Below are 13239 nucleotides of genomic sequence, written 5' to 3'. Positions count from 1 at the left end.
AAAAAGTGCGGAAATGCGGAGCGTTACAAGTAGGCTGCCATGTTCGGATAGTTGTCTAACCGAACGTTGGTGAATTCCTGTTGCAAATAAACAGCCCGAGAGTTCTTGTTGTCTTTGAAGATATTTTCAAGGGTGGTCCATGCCTGATGAGCGGTCTGCCCGGGGGACAGAATAATGTGGAGCAGGTCTGTTGATATAGTGCCGTAAATCCATTGTTTGACGATGGCATCCAATCTAGACCATAAGGCTTCTGCAGCAGCCTCGGCTGCCTTGTCGGCAGTCTGGTCAGCAGCCTTGTCAGCAGTTGTGGAGGAGGTGGCAGCGGTGGGACGAGGTTGAAGGTGGTCAAAAACTTGATATGCTTTGCAACAGTTTTGGAATAGTTCTGACCAAGTGGAATAGTGGTCAGTCTCGACTTCCAGGGTAATGGGGATAAAGTTTTTGATGTTGGAAATAGTCATGGCAGGGTGTATTGGGGCAGCCATTGAGAGGGGAGAGATAGATCGGTAAGAAGAATTAAGCAGGGCCTTGTTAACAAGGGAGCAAGGCCTTGTTGTATGAGGAGCAGGGCTTTGTTGAATGAGGAGCAGAGTCTTGCTGAATGAGGAGCATGGCCTTGTTAAATGAGGGATGCATATGTGGCGGCACTAGGGTTAGAGGAGAGGATCGATAGGTAATGATACCATGTAGAATAGAATAATTTGAAGTCTCTATTACATTCAATCGATAACAATATATAGCAATACAGAAATCTCCTATTTTTGAAGATAATATTTACAAAATAAATGCCTAACAAACTATGCACAATATAAGGCTAATTGTATGCTATGAGATTTAACAAAGGAAGGAAAATGGTGGTTAGACTGTTGAGTGATCCAAACAGGTTAGAAAGATTCAAATGCATCAACGATGAGGGACTTAGAACTTAAATAGCCGACTCATAGGTGGACATGAGACACAAGGGATGGCAATAGGTCACTTGTATAAGACATAATTAGACATGTTTATTGAAAAGTCCACTACCTAATTTTTTACTTTTTTTTAAATAAATAATATTAGGAGGATAGGATCCATCATTTCTTCTTCTTGTTACACAAAACATACAATTGTGACATGAGATATAAAGTAGTTAAAGGAGTTGTATTCATGTTTAATACTTGTGTTATTCGCGTCGCCAGAGACCTATTAGATTACTTAGGTAATAATATAATTATGTAATCATATTTAACACGTTAATTATTGAGTTAATTACATAAATGGGTCATGTGGTTTATACCTAATTTCGCCTTTGGGTACTAACTTTATTTTTTAACAGATTTAGGTTCTATGGTTTCAATTTTGTAACACTTTTAGGTACTAACACCAAAATTAGTTAATTAATGACTAAAATACCCTTGCATTTTTTTAGGTTTATCAATGTAACACATTTGGGTACTAACACCTAATTTTATTTAAGTTTAAATCAATTTTACAAAATCTATTTTTTTTTATTTTCATCTTTTTATTATATCTCTTAATTAACATACAGTCTATTTATTTTCATATTTTTATTAAATTTCTTATTTAACATAAAATCTACTTGTTACACCAGTATTTTTTAAATAGATTTTTTAAATAAAATCTACTAGCTATATAGTTTTATGTAAATTAAATTTCTTACTAGTTTTAAATAATGTAAACCTTACTCGTTTTCAATTTTGGATATATATGATTGATAAATAATAATAAATATCTTTCATGTAAAAAAAATTAAGCCATTTTTAACTTGTTTTTTTTGTTCATTTACATTTTACTATTTTAGAAAGATATTTAATTTACATAAAATCTATTAGTTGCACCAGTAAAATCTACTAGCTATATAGTTTTATGTAAATTAAATATATTTTTTTACAAAAAAAGGTGTTAAAAAAGGCTTAAATTTTTTTAATTTTATCTAAAATACCTAACTATATAGTTTTATCTAAAATACCTAGCTATATAGTTTTATGTAAATTAAATATCTTTCTAAAATAGTAAAATGTAAATAAAAAAAACGAGTTAAAAAAAGGCTTAAATTTGTTTACATGAAAGATATTTATTATTATCAATCATTTCAATACAAAATTGAAAACGAGTAAGGTTTACATTATTTAAAACGAGTAAGAAATTTAATTTACATAAAACTATATAGCTAGTAGATTTTATTTAAAATATCTATTTAAAAAAATACTGGTGTAACAAATAGATTTTTATGTTAAACAAGAAATTTAATAAAAATATGAAAATAAAAAAATAAATAGAGTTTATGTTAATTAAGAGATATAATAAAAAGATGAAAATAAAAAAAATAAATAGATTTTGTAAAATTGATTTAAACTTAAATAAAATTAGGTGTTAGTACCCAAATGTGTTACATTGATAAACTTAAAAAAATGCAAGGGTATTTTAGTCATTAATTAACTAATTTTGGTGTTAGTACCCAAAGGTGTTACAAAATTGAAACTATAGAACCTAAACCTGTTAAAAAATAAAGTTAATACCCAAAGGCGAAATTAGGTATAAACCACAGGACCCATTTATGTAATTAACTCTTAATTATTTATAAACTTCAAAAGAAAAAAATTAAAAAAGGTGTTTAACAGCCCTCCCAAACCGATCAGGCGCTTTTTGACTCAAAACACATTTTGACCCCTTACCCCCCCCCCCACCCACCCACAACAGGCACCACGCGCACACACACCCCATGCCACCCCTAGTATTTCAGAAAATAAAAAGAGACTAACATACAAATATCAGATAAAATGAGAAATTATATAAAAAGGCTACCTTTGATTTGCGAAGCTCAGGAGTAGTTTTCAATACACTCCAATTACGTGTGATATTTTCATCATCGCCAAATTTACCTACTTCATCACTATCCTATTAAACGAATATATATGCAACCAACATAAGTGATGCAAATATTAAGAAAAATGTATAATTACAAAAAAAAAAAGCAGAATAGCCAAAATTGACAACCGAAACGGTACACCAATTTACCTCCTTTTCACTAATGTCAACAGCTTTAGCCATAGCTTCATCATCAGAAAATGGTGTCTTTACCTATTTAGAAAAAGTTTCCAAATTCAAAAGTGAGCAAAAGAAATTTTTATCATTGATAGAATATGGGGGTGCAAAAACAAAACAACTGTTTACAAAAGTTCATAATAATTAAAATGAAAATAATAATAATAACAATAATAATAATAATAATAATAATAATAATAATAATAATAATAATAATAATAATAATAGCAGCAGCAACAACAACATAATTACCTTTACTTGTTTAACTTTCCCTACAGCCAAAATTTTATCGATTTCCTCCCTTGATGTTATATTGCCATTCTGATTACCGATAACATAAGAGCATCAAGTCTTTATTTCATTAAAGCACTAAAGATTAAACAAACAATTGAACAAATTTTAAAACAATTTACTAACTAATATGTTCAAATTCCTTGTAAAGCTTACACGAGCATAAACATAAATAAAAATAAGAGTAAAATGTCATTTTCGTCCCTGAGATTTGGTCAATTTTGCGACTTTCGTCCAAAGGTTTGTTTTTCGCATCTGGATCCAAAAGGTTTGAAATGTTGTCATTTTCATACGGCTCGTTAACTCCATCAATTTGTCTCCGTTAAGTTAGGGGTATTTCCATATTTTTAGTTAACATAAAGGGCCATTCGGATTTTCAAGGGTATTTAGTATTTTAACATAAAGTGAAAAAGACCAAATTGCGCTTTAAATTAACATAATACCTCTAAATTTACACAGAAGAATGGATGGAGCTAAGGAGCCGGATGAAAATGGCAAGATTTTAAACCTTTGGATCCAGATGTGGAAAAACAAACATTGGACGAAAGTCGCAAAACTGGCCAAACCTTAGGGACGAAAATGGCATTTTACTCTAAAAATAACTAAAATATCAGTTGAAATATACAACGGAGAATCTATTGGCACACCCCCCTTGTCTATCCGCACACTTTATACGCATCGTATAGGCCTATACGATGCGTATTGAATAAATTAAAAGACTTGGCAGACTGACAGGTTCAGGTATTGTTTGGTGGCGGCTTGATACGCATCGTATAGGCCTATACAATGCGTATCAAGGCACTGAATTTTTGAAGTTTATTTTTTGGTGTGTTGTGTCGAATGCGAACCCGAGAAACGAACAGGATTTCGAGTAGTTGGTCGATGACATGATAGATAAAGATCTTGACACGATAATATTGTACAAGCATGGTTCACATTCAATACACAATAGGGCCCACAGATCTTATGCCCACTCGCGGTACAACCGGGAATTGCAAACCCCAACCGTTTTTTACTATGGGAACGGTGGCTATGGGAAACACAAACCGAAATCGTGTGTGACTATGGGAATGGTGGCTATGGGAAACATTTCTTTTAGAGCTTGATGGATGTCCTTTATCTCAACGCTTCTCCTTACATTACTGATCTGGAATTGAAGAACTGTTGTGTATTTGCTTACTGATTATTGAAAAGATTTATTGAAATCAAAGAAAAGACTAAAAAAGATGAAATGAGGCGTGTTAATGCAAATGCAATACTTACAATTAACCAACATACATTGATTGTGGATTTACCTTGCAACATACATCACACATTCATGCAACCGAGACTGCCTTGTTAATTTTAATGAAGCAACGAAGATTGAATGTGCCAAACAGAAACTAAAATGGAACATAATCTCAGATTGTCTAGTGTTGGATGTGACATGATAGATAATGATCTTGACACGATCATATCCATTTCAAGTGTTAGACTAGATAGTCCAAGATAAAATATATTAAAACCGTTCAACAGTTCAGTATACAATGTGTTACGGTGAGATTCTTCAAGTTTGCACAATGGGAGAAAAGGGACCAGCACCCCTGTCAGTATTGTCATAATGCAATGAGACATAACTGAGATTTAAGCGATGTGTTCTGATAAACGTTTATCGACATTGTTATAGGTGATGAAGAAACCTTAAAGCGGAACATAATCCCAGATTGTCTAGAGAAGCGCTTTTATCATGTGTCATATGGTAACAACTACCAAGGAGAAGCGTTGAGATAATGGTTCTCCAATTCCAGATCAGTAATGTAAGGATAAGCGTTGAGATAAAGCACGGTTATTCAGATCTCTATTCAGTCATCTTTTCGAGTTTTTACACACGAATATGTGGTTTCCAATTTGTAAAATATTATGTTAGTGGGAAATGTTTTAAAAATTAGACGCAACTTTACGGCACGCTTACCGTAATCACATCTTCCATGGAGTCACAGATCCGACAATAGGGCCCACGGATCTTTTGCCCACCCGAGACCGACCTCTGGATTACACATGTTGAATGATCAAGAGAAACTTCTTCAAGCTAACTGTCGATATCTCATCCTTCTTATCTTGTTCAAAGTTTCTACGACGTGTTCCGATCAACGATTATCGACATTGTTACAGGTGATGAAGAAACCCTAAAACGGAACATAATCCCAGATTCTCTAGAGAAACACTTTTATCATGTGTCATATTGTAACGCCCTGCGTCCCTGAACTTTTATCATTTTGGCAAGATTAGTCCTTGTGGTTTCTAGTGATACTTTTGAGTCTTAACTGTGTGGGACTTGACAATATGAATCTTGATACTTTGAATCTTGACTCTTGGGATATGCGAAACAATGTGAATGAGAAACTTGAGACTTGAAACTTGAAACTTGATGCTCGATACTTGAAACTTGATACTTAATACTTGATGCTTGATACTGGACTCTTGATACTTATTGAGCGAGATTCTTGATATTTATGAAACGAGAAACTTGAATTGAACGAGAAACTTTGATACTTTGTTAAACAAGAAACTTGAAACTTGACACTTACCAGCTAGCTTATACGTAGACTTGAAACATGGAAACTTTTGTTAGTTACACAATCTTATCATGTGATGATATCACACAATAACATGCAACGCAACACTTAATCTAGCTCGCAAAATGAACCGAAATCAGGGGAACTAGCAAACGAGTATTGGCTATCCGAATGGGCATCCGATCGGATGACCATCCGATTGGATAGTCATTCGATCAGCAGTCATCTGATCGAACACCTCCACTGCCTTACTCTCCTTTCCACACTATAAATACCCGCTGTCACATCACTGTTCACTGATGTGACAACCTCGTTCGACCCAGAAGCTTCCAACTCGTTCTAAGGCACTTTGCCTTCGATTTCATGCCATTTGGCTTAACAAATGCTCCAACTGCATATATGGATATGATGAATCAGATATGTAAACCGTACCAAGAAAATTTTGTAATCGTTTTTATAGACGATATCCTTATTTATTCCAAAACTGAGGAAGATCATGCCAAACATCTTCATTTGCTTCAAACACTGTTGAGAAAAGAGAAGCTTTATGCGAAATTCTCTAAGTGTGAATTATAGTCGTAAGAAGTGCAATTTTTAGGACATTTATTAATTATGAAGGAATTCATGTGGATCCTACAAAGTTGGAGGCAATTACCAAATGAAAAGTCCCTAATTCGCCTACGGAAGTTAGAAGTTTTCTAGGATTGGCATGATACTATCGACGCTTTATCCAAGATTTTTCTGGGATAGTCGTTCCATTAACCAAGTTAACATGTAAATCGGTTAGGTTTGAATGGGGACCCATGTAGGAAGAAGCTTTTATAACCTTGAAGCAAAGGTTAACTAATGCACTGATACTTGCATTACTGGATGAAACTGAAGATTTTGTAGTCTTTTGTGATGCTTCTAAATTAGGATTAGGATGTATTCTGATGCAATGTGAGAACGTGATTGCTTACACATCTAGAAAACTAAAGAAGCATGAAGAAAACTATACAACTCATGATTTAGAACTATAAGCAATAATTTTTGCCCTCGAAATTTGAAGACATTATCTGTATGGTAGCAAGTTCACAATCTTTATATATCATAAAAGCTTAAGATATATTTTTGGGCAAAAAGAGCTAAACATGAGACAAAGATGTTGGATGGAAATTCTAAGTGACTATGACTGTGATATTCAATATCACGAAGGAAAAGCTAATATAGTAGTGATTCTTTAAGTAGTAAATATTATGAGAAGCCAAAATGAGTACGTGCCCTGTTGTGCCTAGGTGTGATATGTTTTTGTGAATATTTTAAACCCTTTTTATAAAAAAACGATATTCTACTAACACTAAACACACATATGGGCAAGTGCACCCATCGTGAGCGTAGTATAGCGTTGGTAAGATACCGAGGTCGTCCAAGGACACAAGAGCTTTTAGTACCGGTTTATCCTCAACGTCTAATCAAATCAAAATTTTAGAAAAAGGTTTTAAACATGAAAATAAAAACTAAAAATGTTGTAAAAATAAAATAAAATAAAAACAGATAGATAAGATGAATCACTTGGATCCGACTCGCCTTTATTGTTACCATTGATGATTTCCGCACTTTTGCACTTTTTAAGAGATTATCATAGTTATAGTAGTAGGCCCCTCTTTTGAAGGTGACGTTACCCTCAACCCAGTGGTTTGAGTCAGCAAGGACACAATCCCAAAGGGTCGGAATATTGAAAGATAATTAATTAAGTTAATGCGTAATGTGGTAGGCCCCTCTTTTGAAGGTGACGTTACCCTTGGCTAAGTGGTTTGAGTCAGCAGGGAAACAATCCCAAGTAGCCGGGTTAATGTATTAATAGTAGTTTACATATGAGGGGTTCAAGCCATTCGCACCCCCGCCATCCAATACCAATGGGTATTGAAGGAGGTCCTAGTAAGCTTGACCCAGGTCCTTGCAGGATCTATTCACTGAATAAGGCAAGAACCTTACCAAACCATTCCCTTAACCCCCGACCAGGTAGCCAACATATCTCTATATAGACCGTAGAGATATGAATGGTGAAAATCTTTTATTTTATATAGAAAGTAAAATAACGCCAAGACACCACGGACAAATGATAAGGAAGTTTCACCTTCAACATAAGAAACTAGTTATTAAAGTCATTAATACAAAACCAAATAAAAAGTGCGAAAAGATTAAAAATTAAAAGTATTACACTAAATGATTGTCTTCACCAAGTGATGTAAGAGACTTAGGCAAACATGGCCTTTGATTGTCAAGAACTCTTACTATCAATCTTGGATCCCGAGACTACTACACACACTCTAAGATGGATGATGGATGATGGTGGTGGATGTGGGTTGTAGTGGTAGTGGAGTGTGGGTGAAGTGGGAGAGAGGTGGTTTGCCAAGGGATGCTTTTGAAGTGAACCAAGCACCCCTATTTATAGCCTGCACAGACGCCCGGACACGGCCCCGTGTCCATTGGGCATGGCCCCGTGTCCATCCTCTTTCTCTTTCTTCATTAATTGCAATTTGTCTGCATTAGCTCCACAAACCCCCATGTTCGCTGGGCACGACCCCGTGTGCAGAAGCGTATCTGTACTATCAAGATTTGCAAGATTCTACGAATCTTAGCGTTGACCATGGCTCGTGTTGAGCTGGGCATGCCCTCGTGCTGGGAATAGAAGCTTCTACGGCTTTGTCTTTTCTGCAAGCTCCTGGCCACGTCCCCCTGTCCGCTGGGCAAGGGGCCTTTCTTTGTTTTTGCTTGGGAAGATGTTGTCGAGAGGTCGGGCATGCCATGTTTATTCCTTTTCTTGTATTTATGTTAGATGTTGCTGCATATTTGTTCCTTTTGTTCAATTACGCTCATTTATTCCTGAAATTACAAAAGGAAGACAAAAGCACACTTTTTCCAACATTAGTACTAAAAAGGGTTAGTTTTATTCCTCATTTGATGTAATTTATATGTTGCGTTTTACACACATCAAATACCCCCACCCTTGAATATTTGCTTGTCCTCAAGCAAAACTCTTTATAATGTGGCTTACACTCCCAAGTGGAATTGGTAAAAGAGAAGTTTCGGGCTTGTCTTGAGTGTCAGGAATCCAAGATCTTTATTTGGTTTTATTTTTATGCTATTTACAATCCTATTCGTTATGATTTATTTAGAACGTTTTATAAGAGAAATTACTTATTTGGGCATAACATGCCTCTTTAAAATTCCATTTATACACAAGTTCACATACCTAACGGGATATCACTCAACACTCGGCCGAAAATGTATTTTTGTGAAACACTCGAGACCGGCATGGAACTTATTTCTACCATATGCTTGCCGAGCAATCAATCCTCCTCTTTTTTAACTATAAACCTTTGTAAATATCAAGAGGACTTGGGGGAGGGTTAGGCTTGGGTTAAAGGTAGGTGGTTTTGGGTTAGTGGTTAGAAAAAAGGGCTAAAAGCGTAAAAAGCATCGGTCGTCATAAAACTTTTTGTTTTTGTGACTTTTATTCAAACAAAGCATCTTCAAACAAAGTTTTTTTGAGGAACTTGTTTGTTTATTTCTAAAATAAAGGGTTTAAAAAACAAAAAGGGTTTAAAAAATAAAAATGGTTTTGGTGGGTAAAGGGTGTTTGTTTTGTGGGTTTAGAAAAGAAAATGTTTAGGCTCAAAGGGGTTAACTAGGGGGATTTTGGGTAGGTGATAAAAAAAGTGAAAAATAATGGTGTTGAAAAGAAAAAAAGGGTTAGTCCTAATGCCTCCATCATTTACTTACTTGGGTTTAAGTTGGTAAGGACCGGGAATGTATCGTCATGGAAAGTTCTAGAGTTGTAAGAAACCAAGCGGCTATTCATACAAGAAACGAAAAAATGAGCATTTAATTTAAAGATGTATGCTTGTATGCTCAATAAAGGCTCAAAACTCACTTTTTGTGGGAATGGGTTTATAATGTGATCAAGTATATATAATCAAATTTTAACTAGATTTGTCATGCCTTTTCATTATTTTCTTATGTTGGTTCTTTTTATCACGACGCTATCGGTTGTAAATTTGTAAAAATATAACCTTTTTAGAACTTGTTATTCCCAAATTAAACCAAGACAAGTAAAAAATTGAAAAGCTTTCGAAAAAATTTGGGGTGATTAGCGGTTCCAATAGAGTTTTGTGTAAGGCTGGTTATTAGGACTTGCAAAATTCAAGGTTTAGCATTCCCCCCCCCCCCACACTTAAATTACACATTGTCCTCAATGTGTCCCAAAAATAAGTTTTTAGGTTGAATGAATGTGTAAAAAGGTGTTTAAAAACAAAATTTTATGTTACTGGGCGTCTGGGCACGGGCCCGTGTTGGTCCGGGCACGGCCCCGTGTTCAGATTGCAAGTATCATAATCAACAGAAGGCTGGGCACAGGGGCGTGTTCAGTGAACACGACCCCATGTCCAGTTACATGAACTAGGCGTTTTTGCAGAACCTTAGGCGTTGGGCTGAGCACGGCCCCGTGCTGAACTTGCTGTAATGAAGAAAAATTGTCGAGAGGCTCTGTTTTTGTGCATGGGGTGTGGGTTCAAGCTTCCCTTAGTAACCTCCACCATTCCGAGTGTGTTTATTCCTGAAAAGTAAAACTAAACTAGAAAACATAAAAGTTAATCTAAACTAAAACTAAGGATAGTTCCGCGGAATGCCTCCGTGGTACGCCACGTTTATAGGGGTCCTTGGCTAGACCCAAAGTCAGTCATATGTTACCCAAGTGGGATGTTTTGCATCCCATGTTACATCGTCGGAGAGCATCATCCAAGCTTGAGTCTATGACTTTCATGTAGTTGACCGGGTCGTCGTCTTCTACTCTTTTCCCAACCCCAAACTCCATCTCCTTGTCCCCAACCCTCAATGTTAATGTCCCACCATTCATGTCTACCATTGCGTGGGCTGTGGCTAGGAATGGTCTTCCTAGAATGAGTGGTACTTCGGTATCTTCCTCCATGTCTAGTATGACAAAGTCGGTCGAGAAGACAAAGTCTCCGACTTTTACTAATAGATTTTCGGCGACACCTTGTGGATATTTGATAGACCTATAGGTAAGTTGTATGCTAATCTTTGTGGGGCTTGTTTTACCTAGTCTGAGTCGGTCAAACATTGATGCGGGCATGAGATTAATGCTAGCCCAAGATCGGCTAGCGCATTGCGTATGGGTAATCCCCCAATGGAACAAGGGATAGTGAAACTTCTGGGGTCGATTTTATTTTGTGGGAGTTTGTTAAGTAGTACGGGAGAGCATTCTTCACTTAAATTAACCAGTTGCAATGTTTCAATTTTCCTTTTGTGAGTGAGGAAGTCTCTCATAAATTTTGAATATTTAGGCATTTGAGTGAGGACTTCCAGAAATGGAAGATTGATGTGCAATTGTTTTAGTAAATTTACGAATTTTGTGAATTGCTCATCGGTCTTTTGGCGAAGTAACCGACCGGGGTAAGGTACCGGAGGATTCTTGGTAAGCTCTTGATTTGGTGGAGGAGTCGTCTCTTTTTGGGGCATCGGTGAAGTTGTGGTTTGTTAGACGGACTCTTTTCAGTTAGAGGTAGCGGGGCCTCCTCGGGACCTACGGTAAGGTTTCTCAATGTGATGAGATGTACTTGCGCCTTTGGGTTTGTTTCGGTATTGCTGGGTAACGCGCCTTATGGTCTCTCGGAGAAATTTTGAGCTAGTTGATTTAGTTGTTTTTCAATGTTTTGAATACTAGGTTGTTGATTTCTAATGTTCGACTCCATTTGTTGAAATCGATCCGAGTTTTTCTTTTCGGTGTCGGAGATGAGGCGTGAGATAGTATCTTCAAGCCTCTCTCGTCCCCCTTGTTGTTGTTGAGAGAAATTTTGTGACTCATTTCTTGGTTGTTGAAAGTTTGTTCGTTGGTTTCGATTTTGTTGGTTACTACTATTGCCGGGTTGTCTCCAACCAAGGTTAGGGTGGTTACGCCATCCTTGGTTGTAGGTACCCGTTGGAGGATCTAACGGTCTAGGTTTATTATCAATGTAGTTTACCATTTCTGTTTGATTATCCATTTCTTTCATACAACTCCAATTTTCATGTGGTCCACCACACCCCTCAAAAGCCATAACCGAGGCCGTTTTTACTATTTCTAACCTTTTGGTTTTCGAAGAGAGGGCCTCGATTTGGGCTTGTAAAGAAGTGCTTTCGTCAACCCTATGGGCGCCCGGGGCAATAGATTTTGTGCCTCGGGGAGTGTGCCACTGAAATTTTTTTTGAGCAATTTCCTCAATTTGATTATAAATTTCATTTGGGCAACGATTACCTAGAAGTCCCCTAGAGCTAGAGTCAAGTGTTTATCTTGTGTGTGGCAACAACCCATTATAGAAAGTGGATACTTGTTTCCATACCTCAAGACCATTATGAGGGCACTTTTCTAGTAGCTCCTTGAACCTTTCCCAAGTTTCATATAAGGATTCCCCGTCCTCTTATGAGTATGTATTAGTTTCAGTCATTAATTTAGTCGTTTTAGAAGGAGAGAAATACTTATACAAAAACTTTTGGGAAAGTTCATACCAAGTGTTTACCGAACCAACTGGGAGGGTGTTAAGCCAATCCTTAGCTCGGTCTTTTAGTGAAAACGGGAACATTCGGAGGCGGATGGCGTCATTCGATGCTCCGTTGATCCGAAAAGTATCACATATTTCCAAAAAGTTGGTAATATGTAAATGGAGATGTTCGTCCGCAAGCCCATGGAAGGTTGCGGAGTTTTGGAGCATTTAGATCAAATGCGGCCGAAGTTCGAAGTTGTTGGCATCGACATTCGGTGCATTGATAGCGGCGCCGAGATTAACTACCGTGGGCCATAGGTAATCCATTAGGGTACTTTGATCCGCCATTGGAAGTGGGTCCCCCGAAACTTTCTCTTGGTTTTTAGCTTTAAGTCTTTTTCTTAGAAAGCGTTCGGGTTCGTCTAGAGGTTCTTTTATGTCTTTATTGGAACTGGAGCTCATGCACTGCGTAGGAAGTTCAGGTGCGGCGCCTGGGTTCCAAGTCCTGCGATAAAAACAAATAGATTATTGGTTAGAAGTTTCACCACGGCCCCGTGGTCTGAGTTACAATGTTTTTTTTTTCTGGATCCATGTTACTGAGGAGTTCAACACGGCCCCGTGCTTCACCAACACGGCCCCGTGCTCAGCTCTCTGTAACTCGGAAAATAAAAACTGCCGGTAACGATGCTGGGCACGGCCCGCGTCCGTCCAGGCACGGCCAGTTTCCGTCCAGGCACGGCCCCGTGCTGCAGTCTGCAGAAACTGAAAAATTTAGAAAAATCCTAAAAAAAGAAAAATAAGAAAAACGATTAGGCCGTTGATTCTTA

The 13239-nt window shown here is 37.0% G+C and overlaps 1 protein-coding gene across 1 annotated transcript; it reads right to left on the bottom strand.

The window, feature by feature from the left end:
- Nucleotides 1–23: 23 nt before the first annotated feature.
- LOC110882390 lies at nt 24–485 on the bottom strand. The gene has a single exon (XM_022130422.1). The coding sequence runs from the start codon at nt 483–485 to the stop codon at nt 24–26; it is 462 nt and encodes a 153-aa protein (XP_021986114.1).
- Nucleotides 486–13239: the final 12754 nt, after the last annotated feature.

This window comes from Helianthus annuus, chromosome 10 (genome assembly GCF_002127325.2).
Source record: "Helianthus annuus cultivar XRQ/B chromosome 10, HanXRQr2.0-SUNRISE, whole genome shotgun sequence".
Taxonomy (NCBI): domain Eukaryota; kingdom Viridiplantae; phylum Streptophyta; class Magnoliopsida; order Asterales; family Asteraceae; genus Helianthus; species Helianthus annuus.
This window is presented reverse-complemented; position numbering and strand designations above follow the sequence as displayed.